The sequence below is a fragment of the Ranitomeya imitator genome, chromosome 9, assembly GCF_032444005.1.
Source record: "Ranitomeya imitator isolate aRanImi1 chromosome 9, aRanImi1.pri, whole genome shotgun sequence".
In the NCBI taxonomy this organism is placed as follows: Eukaryota; Metazoa; Chordata; class Amphibia; order Anura; family Dendrobatidae; genus Ranitomeya; species Ranitomeya imitator.
The window spans coordinates 149,418,474-149,442,811 of NC_091290.1; the positions used below are offsets into that span (position 1 = coordinate 149,418,474).

Genomic DNA, 24,338 nt, shown 5'->3' on the forward strand with positions numbered 1-24,338 from the left:
GCATGCTCAGCTGGTCATCAGTACTCACATAAGTATTCTCCGATTACACTGCTGGAGCCCCAGTACTGAGGATCAGTGGGATGCCGAGCAGTCAGAGCCGCACCGACTGGGAGCAATCCCCCGTCAATAACTATACCTGATGCTTTACCTAATATCTATTAGCTCAATCCTTTAGTAACCTGTAGGCAATGTAGCCTTATTTTCTAAAGCTGTGTCATCTGCGTATGGTCTCTATGTTCTTCCCTGGGTGCCTGCTTCTCTTCTCACTTTTCTCTTGCCTCCAATATCAGTGCCAAGAAATTAACAGATTCAGTTCTTCAAAAATGTCTCAGAAATGTTCGTCTTATTCCATTCTGAAGTAGCAGTTGTAGTGGGGACTGTTCACAGGGTAATGTTGCCACCCAGTGCCTCAAATATGGTGTAATCCTCGCAGTACCAGAGTTTGTCACTATTATACATGTGCTATTAATATAAGTTTTGTATACAAATATTCTCAGTATTTTCTTTGAATTTTATTTACATCTTGGTGAAAAGGGGATCCGATAGAAGAATAGATATTTTTTCTTTATCTTACGTCTTTTTTAATAGTTAATATTGAAAAGCAATTTGCTTATACTTTTGAAATACTTCAAAATTTTTGCTGCAAGCGCTGAGATTGTTATCTGCATTGTTCATATGTTGTCCACACACTGGATGTGTCTTGATCTGGACGTAGGTAAGGTATGAAAAAAAAATATGGGTCCTCGAAACTATGAGATGTTGAGATTGGAACACCATCAGCACACGGCTAGCAGAAAACTTGGTAAAAAAATATATATATTTTGCCAGTGTTAGAGTTAAAATATGGAAGAATTGTTTATATCTAGAGAACCAATCAATCACTTACAGTATTTCTACCAGTCTGGTGTACCCTTGGCGTATGCCGCATTCACGCAGGCACATCCTTCAAACATATCACTGACGCTCATTTACTGATTCAGACCTCCCCTGGGCTGGTATATATTGTCTTTATTATACAGTAGAGTTTGATGTTCTGTTCTTGTAGATTGTAAGCTTGCGAGCAGGGACCTCACCCCTAATGTCACTGCTTAAATTGTCTTAACTTGTACTGAAATTATTGTCTGGACGTGTCCCCGCTTAATTGTAAAGTGCTGCGGAATATGTTGGCGCTATACAAATAATCATTATTATTAATATTGAAGCCTATACAGGATTGGTGTGATTATGGACCTTCACTGAGTCATATGTCTAAGTATACTGGTAGAGGTAATGATCAGTAAATCCTCCAGTCCTATAAAAGGCTCAAATGCAATCTGAATATTGAACTTCAGTGATAATTGTTGTTCAGTGTAAAAAAAAGTGATGTTATTGCAAAGATCCGCTACAATTAGGCTTTAAATTATAAATTGGAGGTAGGAGTTTTTGCACCCTTATGACAGCTGCAAATCTGGGCTTGTGCCACTTAGTAGTTATCTTACTCCCTGCACCCAGCCGTACAATTTATGATCTGTCACCAATCTCTAGATGGCCCACACACTTTATATACACATTAGCTATCTCTTCCGACTCCATCATGCAGAGTAGTGCCAAGCATTCCTGTTTTCTCTGAGAGTCTATGCCAGACTCCTATGCCAGTGGCTTATATCCACAGTGAGCAAATGTGTCAGCTGTTGAACCTTCTTGTCCTAGACATCTGTTTGGGGAGAGTTGGAAGGCCCTGATACACATTAGATGTCCGACCGATACCGCAGGAATCAGCGCTTTCAGCCAGCTTTTATCCAATGAGTATATGGGGGTCCTAACTTTACATCTTTTAATATTTCACAGATCCGTACATTCCTAAACCAAGAATCTGCAAAAACCCTAGTCCATGCCCTCATCATCTCCCGCCTCGACTACTGTAACCTCCTGCTCTGTGGCCTCCCCTCTAACACTCTCCCAACCCATCCAATCTATTCTAAACTCTGCTGCCCGACTAATCCACCTGTCCTGTTGTGAATTCTGTGGCAGAGCTCCCTCCTGTGGTCACAAGTGGTACTTCGGCTGATTCTCTCTGTGAGCTTCCGTTGGTGGAGGAGAGTGGTACTGCGGCTTCTGAGTTTCCTTCCTCAGGTGATGTGGTGAAGTCGTTAGGTGCTGCTCTATTTAACTCCACCTAGTGCTTTTATCCTGGCTTCCAGTCAATGTTCTAGTATTGGACCTGTCTCCTCCTGGATCGTTCCTGTGGCCTGCTGCTCTGCATAGCTAAGTTCCGCTTTTGCTATTTTGTTTGCTGTTTTTTCTGTCCAGCATTGCTTATTTGTTTTTTCTTCCTTGCTGGAAGCTCTGGGACGCAGAGGGTGTACCTCCGTGCTGTTAGTTCGGTACGGAGGGTCTTTTTGCCCCCTTTGCGTGGTTGTTTGTAGGGTTTTGTGTTGACCGCATAGTTACCTTTCCTATCCTCGCTCTGTTCAGAAAGTCGGGCCTCACTTTGCTAAATCTATTTCATCTCTACGTTTGTCTTTTCATCTTAACTCACAGTCATTATATGTGGGGGCTGCCTTTTCCTTTGGGGTATTTCTCTGAGGCAAGGTAGGCTTATTTTCTATCTTCAGGCTAGCTAGTTTCTCAGGCTGTGCCGAGTTGCATAGGGAGCGTTAGGCGCAATCCACGGCTGCCTTTAGTGTGGTTGGAGAGGATTAGGGATTGCGGTCAGCAGAGTTTCCACGTCTCAGAGCTCGTTCTATATTTTTTGGGTTATTGTCAGGTCACTGTATGTGCTCTGACTTCTATGTCCATTGTGGTACTGAATTACCAGATCATAACACTGTCCCCCCGCTATTCCCCGGCCTGTCCCCTCTGTCAATCCCTTCACTGGCTCCCCATTACCCAGAGACTCCAGTACAAAAGCCTAACCATGACATACAAAGCCATCCACAACCTGTCTCCTCCATACATCTGTGACCTCGTCTCCCTGTACTTACCTACACGCAACCTCTGATCCTCACAAGATCTCCTTCTCTACTCCCCTCTTATCTCCTCTTCCCACAATCGCATACAAGATTTCTCTCGCGCATCACTCCTACTCTGGAACTCTCTACCACAACATATCAGACTCTCGCCTACCATCAAAACCTTCAAAAAGAACCTGAAGACCCACCTCTTCCGACAAGCCTACAACCTGCAGTAACCACTGATCGACCAAACCGCTGAACGACCAGCTCTATCCTCACCTACTGTATCCTCACCCATCCCTTGTAGATTGTGAGCCCTCGCGGGCAGGGTCCTCACTCCTCCTGTATCCTCACCCATCCCTTGTAGATTGTGAGCCCTCGCGGGCAGGGTCCTCTCTCCTCCTGTATTCTCACCCATCCCTAGTAGATTGTGAGCCCTCGCGGGCAGGGTCCTCATTCCTCCTGTATCCTCACCCATCCCTTGTAGATTGTGAGCCCTCGCGGGCAGGGTCCGCTCTCCTCCTGTATCCTCACCCATCCCTTGTAGATTGTGAGCCATCGCGGGCAGGGTCCTCACTCCTCCTGTATCCTCACCCATCCCTTGTAGATTGTGAGCCCTCGCGGGCAGGGTCCTCACTCCTCCTGTATCCTCACCCATCCCTTGTAGATTGTGCGCCCTCGCGGGCAGGGTCCTCTCTCCTCCTGTACCAGCTGTGACTTGTATTAAGATTATTGTACTTGTTTTTATTATGTATACCCCTCCTTACATGTAAAGTGCCATGGAATAAATGACGCTATAATAATAATTAATAATAATAATAATAATCTTTTTCTCTGTCAAACAGCCATCCGCTTACTTTATTCACAATTTGCTTTAGTCAAAATTGCAGAAGAGTTTGCTGGCAAATAAGAAGAGAAAGGGCTCTTATATATTGTTACAAGACAGTCCTTCATTGTGTGTGTATGTGCGACTAAAAACAGGCAACCGTCCGTCATCGTATATTTTATTTAACAACAATATAAAGAGGCACTTTACGTCATACAAAATAATGATATAAAAATGCATAATGCTCTTTCTGCTCTTTTTTGGAAACAAATATCAAAATAAAATCTTTTGAATTAGTCATTGCACCAAATAACTAGAATATATTTTATACAATACAATGTTCTTTAATGATACATATAAACAAGTGAAGGCCTTGCATGTTGGTACGTTTCTCAGGGTTCTGTGCTGGAGAAGTACTCTGGTGTCACAAGCTACATCAGTGCTTTAGGATACTAACGTCTCGTAGAGGTTTTCAGCTGAACCAGAGTGACCGTCCGTTGCACCTGAGTTTCATGTCTCTCTGTATATAGTAGATATAGTTGCATATAGATTTACATAAGCTAGATAAAGGGAGAGTGATCGTAACACTGTTCGGCACTGGACATTGAACGTTTCAGTTTTCACATTTGTTGAACTATGAACAAATAGCACCATGGTAATCATTGAGCAAAGATTCTGGGTGATTTACAGTAAGATTGTCAAAAATAAAATATTAATAGATAGTCCTTCAAAGACAGGACACCCCAAGGTCTGCTGGAGCATTGTGGGTCATTAATGCACTACCGGAAGCAGAGAAGGCACATTTATCATTTCTTAGTTAAAGGGTAGCAAAACAATTGTAATGTGTTGTTTTACAGTGGTCACAGAAATGGTCTGTTCTGGTAAGCCTGTAGGAACACATTGAATGAGGCATATGTTCAAACAGTACTGGGATATCTTTTCTGTACAGTATGAAATGCTACTTAAATAGAGAAAACCAGTTCGGTAAGTCTTCACATGTGCATTAGTTCACAGGGCAGAGCGTGCATTTCATCCCATGGAGAGAGTTAGTCTATTGCGTGTCCTCCTCATGGAAACAAGTTACTCTACGCCAGTGTTCCCCAACTCCGGTCCTCAAGAGCCACCAACAGGTCATGTTTTCAGGATTTCCTTAGTATTGCACAGGTGTTGGAATTATTGCCTGTGCAGGTGATGCAATTATCACCTGTGCAATACTAAGGAAATACTGAAAACATGACCTGTTGGTGGCTCTTGAGGACCGGACTTGGGGAACACTGCTCTACGCCATGATAAAAATGCAAATATGAAGACAACCGGTATACACTATAATGATAAATATATGTGGCGGACGTAAGAGGCAAAGTGGATGACCTTCCTTCAGTGATCATGAGTTAGATGTGGCTCACTAGTACATTTTCTGCTCACAATGTGATGTCACTTACTCTAGAAAGGTTTTATTTTACATTTAATAGTTGTACTTTGCTCATAGCCCCTTTCACAATATTGCATCTAACAAGCAGCATATATAAAAGCCAAGGAAGCATTCCTTACATAACGTTAATACAGTGTATTTTATATTAATGCTCTTGGACTGAGAAGATTCGGCCTACTACAAACTGGGTGGCTTGTCTATAGTATTACAAATCCTCAAGTCTTGGTTTAATCATTTCTGTGTATCTTTGGGTTTACCACAATTTATCTTGAGTCATTTAATTAATTTTAGGATTGGGTATATAGAGTCAATTTCTAAAGAATATCTATATTTTTTAAATGCTTGTCATGTTCTGAATGGTCTATACAGCTAGACATAAACGTCTTCCATTCGTAACGTGAACCCGTCACCATGACTAGTTCATCGGATAGATAACAAAGTGCTTCTGAAGATAAATTCAGTCTTATACTTCTTAAACCTTTATATATTTTTTTTATGTTATCTGCATAATTGAATAAAGCTTTGAAGAATAGTATAAGATTATTGGGCGATTTCGTGTTTAAGTTGAATTATTCTTTTTTATTTTATTGAAGAGCACGGGTTAAACTATTTTTAACTTTTAATCCCAGCTCTTCATCCTGAACAAAAATAGAAATTATATACAACAGTAGGAAAGAGCTTTTACTAGTATGCTTGACCAAAAGAAATGAAAACAATTGGTTTTGTAAAGTTCATATATATATATGTCCCAACATCGGCATAACAAATCAAATGCATTGAAGTAGATTACAGCACAAAAGGACTCATTTACAATGGAGGCAGTGCAAGTTTGGCAAAGCTTAGGGAATGCATTAATAATAAAAAATAAAAAAAACGAGGACAGAAATCACCTAATATCATTCGGTAACATCCCTTCTTAAAGGAATTTTAAAGCTAGTCAGTTTTTGTCCAAAGAGTTGGCTTAGCAAATTATTCTGTGATTCAGCAGTCCTATAATTTGATGGCTCAGTGGGTTTCACGTTGTGCCCCATTTTGCGTTTATGTGCAGGGCTGTTTGAAGATAGAGCAGGGCATTTTGGAGAGAACTGATTACTTTTAGTAATGGTAGTTCTTTTGCTCTTGTACTCCCCATAGTTAGACTGAGAGTTCAGTTTCTTGTGGTTTTGTGTGTCCAACACAGATTTTCGGAGCTGACTACCAGTTCCTCCAGTTTGTGCCTTTGGGTACGGCCTGATGCTAGACGTATCATCTTTTGTGTCCAGAAGACCACTTATCCATTCTGATTTCTTAACATTAATAGAAGTTTCACGTTTTCCACCAGCTACTAGTTTTGTCTTTTTTCTTTTGATTTCTACTATATTCTCTTGGGACTCTGCATTGCCTTTATGGACAGGAATTTTGTGTTCCTTACGTTTCCTTTGGTGTAATTTTTGGCATTTTGGCCTTGACATTTTGTCCAGCATTTTAATGTCTGTATTATTTTTTGACAAATTTATAGCCAGATCTTTCTTTACTATCTTCGTTTGGGAAGCATTTGTTTCCTTTAGATTACTGGCCGTATTATCCCTTGATACAGAGGATTCTGGCTTTAGTTTTGGTGTAAAGATTTTCGGTAACTCTTCACTGTGAGATTCTGTAACACTTGTCTCTATTAGTAAACTGCTTGGTTTGTTCTTTTTAAAGCTTTTTAACAAAGTCTCTACATCTGTGGTAGACAATTTTTCATTGGATGGTGGTGAAACAAGTGTCTTGTTTCCTTCTGTTGGGAGTGACCCTGCTTTTTTTTCAATGGCCTCCTTGCGTTTTTGTGTTGACGCTTGATGCTCTACTGGGAGGTCATTGAATGGTTGCATTTTCTTCGCAGTGGTCAATGCTTCCTGTTCTGTGAATAGTTGACACAAATCATCTGCTTTTTTGTGAGGGGTTTGTATGTTCATTGATTCATCCTGCTTACTTGATGTTTGATCATCTGTTGGCATGTCTGACATGCTGTTATATTTATCATTACTCTCCGAAAAAGCATAATTTATCTCCGCACATGCAGAAGATGATTCTAGTGTGTCTACTCTGCCACCAGTTACGCCATCACCTTCTTTCCCTCTTAATTTCTCATTGATAATTTCAGAAGGCAATGGGCGTTCTTCAGTGAGGCACTCAGTTTGCTTGTTTCCTTCAGCTTGGAGTTCTGGTGCATCGATCAGTATCTCCTCTATTTTGACTGTGCTTTCATGTTTGTTTTCAATATAATCTTCTCTCATTTCATCCAGAAACACGCCAGGTGAAAGTTTAGGGTATTGAGAAAGATCACTATGGTCAATTGCTGCTACATCATCGCATGGGTGAGAATAAGTAGAAGTCTTCGCCTTTTTTGGAAGCGGCATGGCATCGTATGCTGGAGAATCTTTTATTTTTAGCTTTTGCGACTTTCCAGAAACTATGGGCCTGGTTACACCTCTAAATTTGAAAGTCATACTTCCGCCTATCAGGTGTTTTTCCATGTGCCTGTCGTACTGTTCTTTTTTAGAAAATGTATAATTGCATGTGCTACAGATAAAAGACTTCTTTATCACATGCATAACATCAGCACATAGCTCACATGCATAAAGAGTGGTATGCTTGATTTCAGACTTTTCCGCTAATTGATGCACACTGTTCAGGTGACTTCTCAACTCTTGTGCTTCTTGATAGGATTTCGGACATTTGTGACAGAGGAAGATTTTTTGTAAACTGTGGACAACAAGATGCCTTTGTAGTTTGAAAGGCTTAGGGAACTGCTTCCCGCAGTGGTGACAATCTCTGGAGGGATCTTTACAATGAGGATGCATAACTGCATTTTTAGAAATGTCACTTTTTTGTGAACTTTCGGTTGAAGGACTAATTGAAAGTTTTACTTGTTGGATAGGTACAGGTGGCACAACATGGATAAAATTGTCTACTTCTTTTTCACTGACCACTTCCTCTTCACACTTGTCTTCCTTTTGATCTGGTCTTTTATTCAATAAATCTTTATCATCTGCCTCTGAAATTTTTGGTAATGTGCTTGGTGTCCTGTATATAAAGGTGCTCAGGAACGTCCTCACCATACTGTCGCCTGCAAAACAGCCCGAAATACCCATCACGGATTTCTGTGCTTGGCCTTTCCTAGCAAATTGAGTAGCATGTTCTCTTAAGTGCTCATTATACATCCATACATCAGAGATTTCCTTTAAACACATTCCACAAATCCACAGTCCTGCCTTATTTTTTGCATGTTTGTCTTTCAGGTGATCTCTTAACTGTTCACGAGAGCTAAACTTTCGCTGAACACACATGTAACAGGTTGGAGGAGGTGAAGGATTGTGAGTTAGTTTATGAAAATCTAGCTCACCCAAGGTCAGGAACCATTGAAAGCACACTTTACATTTATATTGCTTGTCCTTGTTTTTCACTTTTGCATTGCTGTGATTTCTTGCCAGCTTCTTGTCATTTAATTTATTTTTGCTGTTCTTTTTATTTTTTTCTACCATTTGGTTATTATCTGAGGTTTCAAAATCGGATTGGTCTGAGTCATCTCCACAAGCACTAAAAAAAGACAGTTCTCGCATATCAAACTTTGTACTAAGCATCTTCATGTCAATAGTAGGAACATCAGGAAGACCCAAATCATCACTAGCATTAGTGTTCAGAATATCTTCGGAGTCTCTCAGGTCTGGGCTCATGTCTTCTGACAAATCTGAAGATTCAGGAGATGGCTTGTAAAGGGTGATATGAAGGGCTACATCTCTGTCTTTCTCATTTTCAGTCCCGTCAATAAGGGATGGCGCATTTAGATTATCCTGGTTCTGGCATACAAAAGACAGTATTTTGTTTTCATCCTCCTCGCTAGTTTCCTTTGCAAGATTAAGGTGTTCATAATGTGCTATGTGTTCATTTTGGCTAGAAAAATGGCTGCTTTCTAACGTTGAGTCAAGTGCAATGTTACTGTACTCACTTGAGTAATTTATTTGTGGTGTATGGAATTGATCCACTGTATCAATGTGTTTGACGTCTGAATCAAAATGAGGGGCTTGTCTTTTGGTTTTTTTCCCATAGACACGGGTACATTTCCTTCTAATAAAATGATCATCCCTAGGAAATAGTTGGGAAAACGTATTATCATCGTCAAAGAATATATGAAAGTCAGTTACTGTTTCTTTAGGCGTGTTGGACACTTCGACTTCCTTTTGATCTTGGGCAGTTTCTACAATATGCTCCTTCCCTCCAGTTAATGCACTTTGATCATTCGCCAGCATAGTTTCCACAGGTTGAATTTTGCAGTCATTGATAATGTGTTCATGGCGACTGTCCAGGTTTCTTGCCCATGTTTGCAAATTTTCTCCATTCATTTCCATGTCTAAAACGTCACTGACCAGCTTTTCATCGTCATCCATCGTTATTGCAGTGGAGTAGGACGCTGTACCCTCCTTTTGTGTACTAATTTCTGTATGTGCCATGTCTTTATTTAATGACTCTTCCAAGTTCGGCTCCGAGGAATTGAAGCCGTTTGAGTGTCCAATGGCCTTCAAAATATTTGTTTTTAAGATGTTTAAGACATCATCAGAGGGAATTTGTGAACCTGTAGATTTGATTGCGACCTTGCGCTTTCTTTTCTTTACTTTTCCATTCAACTTATTTTTGCTCACTGAATCACAGATAATAGCGTCTTCACTATTTTTGGCCACAAAAGGTATTTTGTCTTCATCTGCAATTAGGATTTGAGACTGAATATTGCTGTCTGGGTTTAGCAAATCTGCAATTATGTTCTGGGAGGTTGTGTCAAGGTCACGTTGACTGTCATTAATGCCTTTCCACTCACATGCTGTATTTTTCACATTTGATGTTTTTGCACTAATCACACCATCTTTGTGTGATGCCAGTGACCCGTTGTGCTTAACTGCTTTGTGTCTTGTCAGTCCTGGTTTTGAGCGGAAAGATACTGAACATATATCACAAGTTAGTGATAACCCAGCTGATTTCTTTTCTTTGATGGGACTACTTTTTGGTGAAATTCCAATGCTCTGAAGTATTTCTTTGCTCTTGTCACCTTCTAGAATCCGTAGGACACCATCTATCACAGAGTGCATATCATTGGTACACCTATTTTCAGGTTGATCTGTAGCCATCTTGTTTTCAACATTCGTATTGTGGAGACTTAATTGTATAGCCGTTTTCTCTGTAGTATGGCAGCTGAACTCTACAAATCCCTGATCATCAATACTCATGAGTTCGCATCTTGTACTTGATGTCCTGTCCTCCTTGTTTGGAAACACATGTGCCATATGTGAGCCATCATTAATATTGTTCCAATCACATGTATTTGACACGTGTTGATTGCATATTGACGGCCCTAAAGAAGTCTGTATACTTTCAGGAAAAATGTCACTTTGCAAAGTCAGATAGCTAGTGTTTTCTCCAGTATAAATTGGATATGTATCGTTTGTTGGTATTGATTGACACTCCAGGATCATGTCAGTAACTTGTTCTTCTTGTTGACTTTTGTAATGCGCACAAACTAATTCAGAGCAGAAGCATGATGTTATGTTTCCTTCAACAACTGGTTCCATTAAGACTTTCTCTTTCGCTAGTTTATCTGTATTATCTACTGTCAAAGTTTTGTCTTTGTGAAGGTAAAGCTGTATATCCATATCTCCCGCTGAATCCTTTCTTAAATCTTGCTCGTTTTGACATTTTTCAGGATTTTTGCAAAGTGAATCCCTTTCTTCTGAGTTAAAGCCATTCTCTGGGGATGTATATACAAGTTTTTGTGGTGAAATCGATTCTTTAAGTGTTGTATGAGAGAGTAGATCAAAACTCAACACAGAATCAGATGTAGGGATGCTTAGTAGATGTGCTTCATAGTCATTGTTACCATTGCACAGAACGTCATTAGTACCGGGAGGCAAAGGGAAAGATGACTTGTCACCTGTGACTATGGTACCACATTTAATTTCACTTAAAAGAGAAGTTTCTTTTGTGCTATCAGTTCTCAAAAATAGGTCTGTTTCTGGTAGGATATCCACATCCTGATGATCATTTTCTTGGGTTCTAAAAACAGAGATTTCATTAGTTAGGTTTTGTGTGGCCGTTGTCTTTTTGGGCTCTAAGGTCTCAATTTCTAGGCATTCCCCTTCAGCTAAACCAGATGAGTTGTTCTGGACATCGATCAGTGTGGAAGTGATGTTACCTCCTGTGTAGTCTTCATTATCAAACAAAGTATTAGTGCTAGTCTGCTTTCCCTTCTTCATAAGAGATGGTGATGTCTCGTTTTCTCTATTATTTCCATTATTTTCTGCTTGCAACTGTTTTTCTGAATGTAGACTGTTAGGATCGTTTCTCAAGCCAACCGAGCCAGTATTAAGAATTCCCTGCTCTGAGGAGTCTTTATTGTTTGCTGGTTTGTCCTCCCTTTGAGTTTCAATACTTAACGACTCCAAGAATGTGCAGCAATTATAGCCTGCTTTATCAATGTCTTTTTGCTGTGTGCAAGGTTCTGATATTTGCAATACACTATTATTTTCTACCAACCTACTGTTGTTTTCTGAGTCTCCTATAGGAGTAAACGTACTATCCACACTACACAAAACTCGACTATCTGCTTCTGATTTGGAATCGGATGTTGAAGCTGCAAGTAGCATTGGGAAGCAAGGTATAAGCATATCTTCCTCATTATTTTTGGCTGTTCTTGCCACAAATAGTTGGAGTTGTTGCAAAGGATTCTCCGATGATTCTTTAGAAGTGAGAGTTTTTTCACTAATTGCATTTTCCTCTTTTGTCAGGATTGGCATGTCAAGATTGACAAAGTCTTTTTGATTGTTATCATCCTGTGATGCTTCTTTATTGTGTAAAATTATTATTTTTTGGTTGTACCCTGTGTCTGCTGTAGTCTCTGCTTTTGTAGACAGCAGTTGTTGGTCACAAAGTCTCTCTTCTGGCTCATTGCTCTTGTGCACTGGAGTGTCATTTAGGTTTAGCACGGAAGGGCTGTCATCTTGCAAAACATATTCAGAATTCATTTCTGTCACACTTCGGACAGGTTCTAGCTTTGGTGGGTCATCATACCGCTCTTCAGCTTTCTGTTCTTTTACTGACATATTTCTGGAATCTTGTTGCCGTCTTTCTGATTCATTAATACTTTTGTTTTCATTGCTTTTTAGAAATTGTGTTTCAGGTAGGACCAATGTTTCTTTCAGATGGTCATCAGACATACCCTGGTCAGATACGTCAGCAGAATGGCAACAATTATTTCCCAATGATCCCAATTCTTCAGTCATGCCTATATCGTGTTGCAGACTGATCTGTTTGTGACATTGGATGTCAGAAGTGAAAGAAACAAATTGATCTGAACAAGTCCAAGAGTTCCTGAGATTTTCACAGCTTCTGTCAACTTTTACAAGTGGTTGAGAATCCTGAAGTTGAGGTGTTGCTTGATTTGAGTTATGTACATTGTTAGGAATTTCATTAAAGTAGGCATCATTTCTGGATCTTTCCATTGGACTTGCTGTCATCTCTGTTAATGGGAGATCAGTCTCTGTGAGTTCTTGGGTAATCTGATCTTTAGACAATGACTTTGAAGATGTGTCATTAGAAACTTTGCTCGTTTGGAGTTGACTTTCTAATTCTGTTACCAGTCTTTTAATTTCCAGCTCATCTTCTGAGCTGTTAGTAAATGCTACGTTGTAATCGGAGAGAGTTGCTAGCTGTTGTGAGGGCACTGATAGGTGTTCAACAAACTTCTCTGTTGTTTGATTTTCTTGCACATGAAACGGAGTAACATTATCAGTTGATATGCTTTCGATGAGATCCCAATTTTTCTCATGTAGAAACTCAGGAAATTGTTGTTCAAAGTTGCCTGATTTGCTGGATTGGTTAAATTCAACATAGTTATCTTTTGAAGTTGCTGCTTCATTGTACAATGGTGTTTCAAAGTTCGGTAACTCAGCAAATATAGAAGAGGAATCAAATGACAGACCCACTGCAACTTTATTTTCATTGTTGTCAGATGGATATGATGACGGTTCAGAACATTTATTCTCAAAGGACTGCACATTATGGCCATCAGTTTGATTTGCGTATATTTGCTCAATATCCGTGGAATCTTTGTTCTGACTTTTGGAGAAAATATTTCTATATAGATGGTGTGGATATTGCGGACATTCGCCTCCATAGGATTTGTCGTTTTGTTGCGCCATTACAGGCAGTGATGATTCTCCGTGATATCGTGGCAATGATATGGAAAAGTCTTTGCCGCCATTGCATATTTCTTCGTTTAAGTACTTTATACTGCCATCACAGAAAGAGGGATTTATTTCACGTGAGTTCATTTGTTTCTCTTGGTAGTTTGCATTTGCGATATCGAAAGAAGACGAATGCTGCTGGGGCAGAGGGTCAATGTTTGCCATTACTTTAGATGTGTAATTGTCTTGTGATATGGTGCTAGCTGTCATTTCATTTTGGTAAGTGCTTAGTCTATCCTCTTCAGCATTTTTGAGTCCTTGACTTTCATGTGTTTTACTCATGCTTGTGTTTGTAGAATCAGTGGTTTGTTGTTTTTGATTTTCAAAATCATCATGTGTTTCGTTAATCTTTTGGTATACTTTTGAACCTGCAAGTAGGAATTTAGCAGAGCCAAACCTCTTTGTGCTTTTGATAAAGTCTGTATGTGCTAACTTTTCTGGTGGATTTTCTCTGAGTAGAGGCTTTATTAAGTTCCTTTCTCCATTATTCTGAGGTTGAGTGCTAAAGCTTTTGCATCTTGGAATGCACTCTTCATTTTCAGAATCTGTGCGTGCAGTGCTTTTTGGACTTGACCCTGTCTCACTTGAAATGCTGGTGCTTTGGTCACTGCTATTTGAGGACTGGCTGTTTCTTCTCCTAATTCTGTTTGTGGTCTCTTTATTTGTGTTCCTCAAATCTTTGCTCTGCAGCTGGAATCTTGTGGCCTCTCCCATACGCCAGATTGGTTCCTTTCCTTTGGTTCTGGTTCCTCTTACTTGTATATCCCGATTAAAACTGTACTTCATCCTACCATTTGCTATATTTTTTGGCAAAGAAGTAGCAAATTCATCTTCTGAATCCGAGATATAGTCATATTCACCAAAAGGATGCGTTTTTGATGGAGAAAAAAGTCTTTCTGTTACTAGTGAAAACTGCACATTTTTGTTACTTTTTACATGTAGCTTGTGCAGTTTATTTTTTTGCTGTACAATTTTATGTATAAGCTCTTTGCTCCAGGTGCCATTGTGAGCTTTCTTTTTCTTAGTATCTTTGAACCCAGCCCTACGTGATTTTGGTGTTTCTGTGACGGTAAAATCATGTGTATAATTTTTCACTGTTTTATCTTGCTGGGATTCGTAAGATTTTAGGTCTCTGCCATCAGTATATTCAAAACCAGTTTTATTTTGAGTGGCTTTTTTCATTGCCTGGGAAGTTGTGTGTTTATTAATGTTGTTTGCTTTCTGCCATTCATGGTCTTCCAAATTTGTTTTTGTGATCTTTTTGCTGTGCATCGATTTAGTGTTTACCGCATGTTTATTAACACTTTTTTGGAGTTGGGACCCTTCTGTTTCATATTGTTCATCAAATGTGTTTGCTATTGAGTTATGATGTGCTTGGTTTTGTTCTACGTTTACCAGTTTTTTTGTGTCTTTATTTTCTTTCACCCTTTGGGAATTGCTGCATACCTTGGCAGCGCTGAGGTCGTCATCTACAAAAACATCAATAAAGGTGCTGTCTATCTCATTGTCTACTTGAAACTCTAAACCATTCAGTGCTTCTATGATTAAACTGTCCAGTTTTGCATCGTCCATTTCTAAAGTGTCACAGGCAGTCAGAGGCATTAAATGTGGCGTGGCATTATGTACATTAGTACCTTTCATGGGGTCTTCTTTGGCTTCTGATTTGCCATCACAATCAAGAAGATAGTCCTTGCTGAAACCAGTTAAATGCGAATTAAATTCTATTTGTCCTTTGGATAGTGATATTCCTGGTAGTGTTTGAGTAGACTTTGATGGGTCGACAGTAGACTTCCTTAAATCTCCATGTAAAGAATCCTTAATTTCATGGACAGCTGAATTCAGATGACAGTACTGCCTGTGCTCTAAGAATGAGGATAAATTGCCAAAATTTTGGTCACACTGTTTGCAGGTCAGAAGAACGTCAAGTTGGTCCAAATTTGCACTGCTAAGCGAATTGGCAAGAAAGTGGTGAGAAGAATAAGGAGGTGGTGGTTCGCTTTCAAAATTCCCAAGACAACCTTTACTTGGCTCATTGGCAATTTTTGGGTATTGATTTTCTTGTAGATTTTTTAACTCCTGTTCATCTTTAGAGGGCTCTGCAATGTAATTGTATGTTTTGGTAGATTCTGAATTGGGGTATAGAAACGAACCAGAGCTAATGGATTCAGACATGTTAAAAGACTTTTCAACTGGTTGACATGACGGGTGGAAATAAGGGGAAGATGTTAGCGTTAGAGCGACATGATTCTCATCAGGATTGATCGGACTGCTTGACATGGGTGAAAGTGACGAGCAGGTACTACCAGAAACAGGATTGGTAGCAGGAGAAGGAAGAGGTGATTCATAGGGAGATTCGGGTACAAAAGGCTTTCCTGACAATATTAGTGGCTGGTTGGTGTTATTTCTGGATTGTTGAATCGGTTGGCTTACTCCGTATGAAATACTTTTAGTTCTTGTGTTATTTGTATCCTTTGTATTATCGTACAAGATATCATTACTAGAGTTGTAATTTTGTCTGGTAATTTCAACCCTTTGTGTGGGACTCCCATCCACCACTACATCATGTTTATTTGCATGATAACTAGGTGGAATTTTTGTCATCAAATTATTGTTTTGCCAGTCAGGATTAGTGAGTGGATATGACTTTGGGATTCCAGTGTGCCTTGACAGCTCAATACCATTTTGTTTTTTTATGGAAGGTGTACTGAGAGTTTGCTGCCAAGGCATCCTTTGATTTTTTAGTAGCTGTCTCTGCTCATTTGTCTGACATTGATATGGAATTACATTTACCGAAGCGTTAGGATATGAAACAGAGTTTTGGTCCAAAGGTAGGAAATTATTGTTTCCGGCATCCCAAGTCTGAGGTATTCTTGAAAGATTTTTATCGAAAGGCGCAGATCCTGTGTTTACACCACTGTAGAAGTGCACTTTGTTTAGAGAAGTCTGTGGTATATTCCTTCGTAGTGAACTCCCTGGAGCCAGGAGTCTTTGGTTATGTACAAAGTCTTTAGATGTCTGCCTTTTATTAATCAATGCTGGCATACTGTTACTATGTAAACTAAATTCGCTAGGATTAAAAACTGATTGGTTTTCTTGAAAAGTGCTTTGGGTTTGTTCTATAGCACCAGAGGAAGAGAAAGCACCAGTAGATGAAATAGCACCATTATGATCAGACACGTGATCATTACGTCCTGTGTAGCAAGGTGGTGTGGGTGAATGCTGAACCCCTTGTTGGGTATGTAGAAATGGAACCTGCTGAGAGGGTATTCCATAAGTTCTGTTGTCTGGCAAAACAGTATTGTAGGACCCACTGCCTAGGGGATCCTCTGGTCCTTCTCTTGATGAGGACTGGAAGGAATAAGTATTGTGTGCTACCTGGTTTGCAGCAAGTGCAGCATCCACAAAGTCCTGATTACTCCCATTATTGCAAAAATTATTCCCAACTTGCTCCTGCAGTGATGGAAATGGATACTGAAATGACACAGGTCCATAGTCTGACTTGTTGACTTCTGGAAAAGAACATACTTTTTGATTAGAAATGACATATCCACTGGTACCAGTAAAATGTTTATCAGATGGATGCCATGTATTTCCATTTGGTTGGAATTCCAAGTAATGCAATTGCCCGCCAGAGTTAGCTGTATCGTGAAGATTACCCGGCTGGATCTTTAAGCCTTGATGGATCCTGGATGCCGGAGCTGTTTGTGAGGTATAGCTTGTGGAGGTAAGGCTGGGATTGGGCTCCGGGTGTGACCTGTTAAAGCTTCGATCTTCTTGATGGACCTCCCCTTTTCTGTCCGGAAGACTTGAAACATTAAAACGATAATGTCCAGAGATGGGCCCATGGTTTACTTCTATTTTTTTAGGTTCTGTCACCTTTTGCTGAGGATATGCAATTCCAATGGTAGGATTGGACCTTGAACTGCTAATACTGAGTCTGTAGAGCTGGTGCTGATTGCGATCTCCCTTTCCGGACCTCTTATTTTTGTCTTTTCCTCTGTTCTTCCCTGTTGGAGACAGGGGGCTGCTTTTGCCATTAGTCCATGTAGCATCACTGGAAAACTTTGGTCTATTATGAAGAGATTTAAAGTCTATTTTCCCGGCTTGTTGAGGCCTTATCACAGCTTCTCTTTGACTGTGACTTTCTCGACCATTTAAAAGAGATAATTTTTCAGAAATTAAGACACCGTCAGAGGTTTCTAACGCCTCCGTTGATTTACTGTCGGCTGAATTCTTCTTGCTAAATTGTTCAAAAGCAGAGTCATCCTTGGAGCTGGGCGATTTAACAGTGATGGGATACGCAGGCTTTGTTTCCCTGGTCATGGTACCACTCAGAGGGAATCGGTGGCACCAGTCAACCTTTGCTTGCTCATGTTTTTTACATAATGACTGATGATGGTCATCCTTTGAGATACATGGTGGAGATCACATAAACAGCCCCATTGATGCTTTTTTCATGGTTGTTCGTTAGACTTCATTGCAGAGATTGTTTCTTTTCAAACATCCGTGGAAAACCTAAAATAGAACAAACAAAACAATATTAACGATGTGTGATTTTTAATTATGCAGGTTTAAATTAAAGTTCATTGTTTTTATACTAATGATGCAAACTATTTCTACGTTTTCTATATAAATTTGTATCTTGACATAAACACAAAAAACGCTAATAACTTTCAGTCTAAAACCAGAATGTACAAAAAAAGGCCACAGACCATGCAGTTGTCATATGTTTGGTAGGTCCTTAAATATTTTAATGTAGCAAATATTGTTATTTAAAATGCAGAACATTAGAGGTGTCTAGTAATGTACTTTCATGTCATGATATATATATACTGTATAAGTGAGAGAATATTCCATGGTGCAGTGTAAAGCCTGCAGGTAACTAAATATAATGTAATGAAATAGCTGTCAGAGCTTTAATGTTTAGAATTATTCCTGGAATTTACATAGTCACTTCCAAACTGATAATTTAGGTAGTAACTTGACCCAAAAATGTGATCCTTACAGAGATTGATGTATAACTTGCCTTGGTTCTACCATTAACTTGTTTGAAGATGTTTTAGCTTGTTAATAGTATATTGGACGGCTGACATTTCAAGCCTCCAGGGTCATCTTTATTCAATCAAATATTAATTTTCTATAACTGATTTTCGCAGAGTTGGAGCTCATTCAAACGTCCAATTTTTCCACGTACAAGAAAAACGGATCAATTATTCTGATCGACCTCTGATCACTGTGTGGACAGAGTGCGAACCGGCCTTCTCAAACTTGGAGAAGTAAAATAACTCTCCACTGTCTCCATTCCGACAGTCCATGAAAATAAGACTTGAACTCGGGTGTTATCCAAGTGAGGTCCAAATGTTTTTTTTTCCACAGACCCTTTGACTTGTATTTGCCAATTTTCATCCAACCCTTGGATCAAAAGTGGAGATGTCTCCACTATTTTCTGCTGACCTCCCGGCTCATGAAAAATCATGGACATGTGAATGGATCCATACACTATCACATGCTTGAGTTCTGGCATTATAATCCCAGATGGCACTCGTACTCAAGAATCGAACGTTTGAATGAGACCTCATTGTGGGCAGCTCTCTTCAGGTCGTAAAGGAACACTACGCATAATAAAGCACAAAAAATATCAATGAAAACAGTTCCTTCCCTATGCTCATTCACTTCTCCTACATCTCATTTTTTTTATCTACTACACATCATCTATGTTGTCCAAGGAAATTAGCTATGTCCTCCTCATTTGCCTCACTGTATTGGATATGACAGCTGGCTGCAGTAGGAGCCTCTCCCCTTTAGCCTGTGTAAAGTTGGATAGAAAGATTATTACACTTTACCCCCTTGGATTATCCCCATTATAAACTGCTCCCAAGATAATCTATACTATAACCCTCGTGTTCTCTGGAGAGTTTCTACAACACAAGCTGATTTTTAGTGCATTTTTCTGGCTAAGGCGTATAAAAAAAAGATGCAAACAAAAATACCCTAAAGGTATAGGCTTTATACCTCGAGGTTTTTCACATTGTATGTTGTCTAAACCTACTTTAAGTGTTCACTATCAACTTACATTATGCAATTCAGCTCTCAGAGAATACGAGCATATTTCCACATAGCGCAAACACTGAGGGAATATTGACGAGCGATGGCTCGTTTACTGCATCCTGCCCGTGACGCAGCATCGTGGCGCTGCGGGAGTGGATACGTCTCCACTGTTTTTACTTTAATTAGGGTCCTAAATTGATTGATCTGGGGTTGTTCCGCAGTGGACAATCCCTTTACAAGTACATGCAAAGTGGATGTGATTCCATAAAAACTCATGCATGCGTTTATAGATGCTGTTGAACTGTGCGTTTTTTTGTTGTGTTTTTTTTTTATTCTATATGGAGCCCCCCCAAAAAAAAAATAAAAAAAAGGCAATTTACATGTCTAATTGCAGAATCATAGTATTAAAAACCTGCTTTAAATCTGCACTAAACCCCACAACAGTTATGGCGTAAAAGCAATATGTTTCAGCGTAGCGGTGTTTGTGTATTATTCAGTAAGCGTAAAATATATATCATTTTCATTTAACGCTCCCTTCAGTACGGCCTTCCTATGAATTTCTGACTGCAGGCCTGATGCTATCCCGTCAGCTGTAGGATCTTATTTAGTCCCTGCTGAGTTGACCTAGCTAAATCCACAGGCAATCCGTGTGTATTCGCTTGACAACAATCCACCACTTCTTCCTAATACTGCTGTAAGTTCAGATCTGCACAGGCTTCCTGCCAGCACACGATAGACGGCCTCCCGTGCCGTATCATTACAGTTGTGGTCTTTCAGATGCATAAAGAAAGTCGTTTCGACCCAAGGCTGTATCAGTCTGGCCATTGCCACACATAGTAATATTCATAAAGAAATGTTAGTTAAATATAATTAAAAAAAAACAACCCTGCCATACAGACAGAGGAAATGCACCAGGTGTGTGCATGAGATCTCATAGCTTTTGTTGGTACTGTAAAATGCATAAAAAATAGCTAAAAATGCTGCAGTGACGCGGTGTGTGAACATAGCCGTGCAAGTCTTTCCCTCTACATTATTTTTAACATATGCAATGCAGCTCCTTATAGCCTTAAGATGACAATTCATACATTGCAGCCTAAGTTAATTTCTCTAGGCTACTTAGGCACATTTCCAAGCTTTTTTTTTGTAACAGTGCGCCTAAAATAAAAAGGAAACAACCCACACACACTAAAAAAAGCCAAGTACCCATTCTGTTGTGAATTCTGTGGCTGAATTCACTCCTGTGGTCACAAGTGGTACTGCAGCTTCTGAGCTTCCTCCCTCAGGTGTTCTGGTGAGCTCGTTGGCTGCTTTGTTATTTAACTCCACCTGATTCTGTCTTCCTTGCTCCTTGTCAATGTTCCAGTGTTGGACCTGAGCTTCTGGATCTTTCCTGTGGCCTGCTGCTCTGCTTAGATAAGTGCTTTTTGCTTTTGTTGCTACTTTTTCTGTCCAGCTTGTCTATTCATTTTTGCTGGAAGCTCTGAGACGCAAAGGGTGCACCGCCGTGCCGTTCGTTCGGCACGGTGGGTCTTTTTGCCCCCTTTGCGTGTTTTTTTGCTTTAGGGTTTTTTGTAGACTGCAAAGTTCTCTTTGCTATCCTCGCTCTATCTAGAATATCGGGCCTCACTTTGCTGAATCTATTTCATCCCTACGTTTGTCTTTTCATCTTGCTAACAGTCATTATATGTGGGGGGCTGCCTTTTCCTTTGGGGTATTTCTCTGAGGCAAGTCAGGCTTGTTTTTCTATCTTCAGGCTAGTCAGCTCCTCAGGCTGTGCCGAGTTGCATAGGTAGTGACAGGCGCAATCCACAGCTGCCTTTAGTTGTGTTTAGGATAGGTTCAGGTATTGTGGTCTACAGAGATTCCACGTCTCAGAGCTCGTTGTTTTTGGGTTATTGTCAGATCACTGTATGTGCTCTGATTGCTGGCACACTGTGTCACTGGATTGCCTACATAACACCATTCCTCCACATATTACCTGGGTATGTGTCCACCAGACAATTCAGTGCCAAGTGATAGGCTGAGCCTCCGGACCCCGACGCGCGTTTTGCGGTTGCTTCTTCCCCCAGGTAATATGTGGAGGAATGGGTACTTGGCTTTTTTAGTGTGTGTGGGTATATGAAGGGATGTTGTAATTACAGGGGTTATGTGTGTTTTTCTATTGATGGCAGAACCGTGGCCCTAATACTTGTTTGGAAATTGCGGATATGTTTCTATGTCTCCCATATTTGTTATACTAGCAACAGTTGTAAATACTGGATTATTATCTTTTGATTGAGAATAAGCAACATTTCTGTTTATTATACATGTACCCCAACATTACCAAGAGACTCTATTTTGACACAGTTAATAGATCTCACCATTTAGGAATTTTTGTGTCTTCCTACATTATGCTGGCCTCTGTTTGCTTGGTCTGAGGCACCAATCTATTTTATTCGTCTTGTAATATATATCGATTTTGAATAAATAAATTGATTATTTTAAATATTGTGGTTCAGAAACACTTCTTGATCCAAATATGGATAACTACAATAGGATCTATATGTTTCATGCTACATATAAGGTCAAGGCTTTTAAAGTTGAGTTTGTCTATTATTAAAGGCTTTTTCTAAGACTAATCTACTGATGACCTGTTTGTAGGATTGCTGGGGTCCAACACCTGACAGTAGCCATATGTTCACGATATAAGGAGCTGGATCCGTGTGCTTGAATAGGTGATAAGGTTCAGAGGTTTTCAATTCTGTGCGATTAGTTGCTTGTTTTTTTTGCCATGAACAGCACCACCCTTTGCGTTGGGCATTGTCTGGTATGCAGTTTAGCCTCCTATAAATGAATAGTGCAGAGTTGCAGTGCCTGATACACAGACCATGTTTAAGAATTGCGCTTTCTGGTGGGAAGGGGAATGGACCTACTTTGGCATGCTCCACTGCATACAGTCTTAGGCTGGGGTCACACTTAGCGTATGAAAAATCGGTCCGAGTCTCCCTGCTGAGAGTCGCGCGAGTGTTCTCCGTCTGGTAATGCGTTTGCAATGCGTAGATGCGATATTCTCGCACCTATGTATCTGTATGGCTTTACATTTCTCACCATTCAATTTAATGGCTCAATGGGCTGAAATGAGGAAAATGTGTGCATTATTTGTCGCAAGCTACACAGATGGTCCGTGTGGTGTCCGAGTTTTTCTTGCACCCATAGGCTTGCCTTGGCGAGTCTCGGACGATATACGTATTCTGCGATTTTACACACACGTTGAATACACACGAGAAGAAGTACGGTGATGGGAGCTGCCCCATAGAGTAACATTGGTCCGAGTAATATGTGATGTTTTCTCGCATAGCACTCGTCCGTATTCTACGCTAGTGTGACCCCGGCCTTACAGAAGAAGTCTCTCTTAAAAATTTTTGGAAAACTTATCTAACATATGGCACCCAATGGAGCGCCATATGGCTGTGCACATCTTCTGTAATTATGGAAAAATTCCACCACAGCTTTGTGTGTGACGTTTGTAGAAATCATCTTTTCATGGAAGACTTGCAGCCATATTTTTAAGAGTAATATATGTAATATGCTATAATGTAATGCTCGATTAAAAACCTTTCTCCAAGGAAAACGTCCTGTACTTTTCCTTACGCGATCATGTTGATGGATGCACATATTATAACCCATTAACCATCAGAGTAAGGATGCAAATTCACTCCGCTTTTATGAAAGTATGCTGGAATCTTCATTGACAATGGTGCATATTGAAGGTTCACACTGTCTCAGAACAGCACGTCAAGCACTTAATCTTCTCTATTCTACAGTTCCAGTTATATGGAATGGCAGATTTTGTTTGGGGCGCTTGCCAAGTCTGTGCTTTGCTTGTAAAGAATCACTTGCTACTGTGAATTGACCCCTCTCGGGAGCAGATCGCGGCTCACGTTGATCCTTATGGTTCTTGCCTAGCGCTGATTTAACCAGCAGAAGTCCATCTAAACCCCTCTGGGACTGGACTATATGTTCCTCTTTTACTTATCAAGCTTGTGGTTTGTTTTAAATAGGTCAGCACAATTTAATTTAATTTAATAAAAAAAAAAATCAAATAGTAAGAAGTAACTTGTGTAGAATAGATACTGACATTTCACATGACGGTTTTACACCATACCACAAATTTTCATTTAAGTCATTAAAATTTAAATTGGATCAATCATACAGTTTGATTTTTTTAGGTAGCAAACTTTTTTCCCCTCATCATCGCCAGTCAAGATAAAATTTAGCAACTTGTACTTTTCTTTCTCAGAAAGCACTGTAAATTTTCATTTGCTCGATAATATCTCGTACAATTTTTATTTACTATACGTGCCTTCCAGCATCACCATTCCAAGAAATCGTGAACACATTAGAAGCTATAAATTATAGCGCATTCCTTCTAATAGGTAACACAGTAATATCACCTGTCTCTGATGATATACTGGATGTTATTGGCAGGTCCCCATGAAAGGTTTCAATCTTTCAGGGCCGCGTAAGTATCTAGCAGAATTGTTAGCTCAGCAGCTCACCTTGGCAGTAGTTTGTTTTCTCTGCGGAATAGAAAATTCCTTTAGCCAATGTCAAAGTTTAGCTATTTGAAGAATCTGCAAGTGCATGCCTGCTGGATAGAGGATTGTAAGAGCACATTGGATTCATTTTTACTCCATTCTTAGAAAATTCTATAATATTTCTGGATCCAGTGATTTCAGGGATTGTGGCGCATCAGCAGTTTCCATACCATCACTAGCTGATATATTGGATAAATGGATTATTATATTGGATAATTGGATAAATATTGGATAAATGAGATAACCCTCAAGCCTTCATAGGCATGGAGA

General features: G+C 39.8%; 1 protein-coding gene and 1 long non-coding RNA gene across 4 annotated transcripts in view; one reads left to right on the plus strand and one right to left on the minus strand.

The window, feature by feature from the left end:
* The window catches only part of LOC138649206 (uncharacterized), a 247,935-nt gene that overhangs the window by 62,281 nt on the left and 161,316 nt on the right, over positions 1-24,338 (plus strand). The window lies entirely within an intron of this gene.
* ZNF469 (zinc finger protein 469) overlaps positions 3,922-24,338 on the minus strand; it is a 463,146-nt gene continuing 442,729 nt past the window's right edge. For all 3 annotated transcript variants that reach the window (XM_069739401.1, XM_069739400.1, XM_069739402.1), the window contains one exon: positions 3,922-17,958. In XM_069739401.1, coding sequence (XP_069595502.1) covers positions 6,088-17,766 — 11,679 coding nt within the window. In that variant the 5' untranslated portion in view covers positions 17,767-17,958 and the 3' untranslated portion in view covers positions 3,922-6,087. The remainder of the gene's footprint in view (positions 17,959-24,338) is intronic.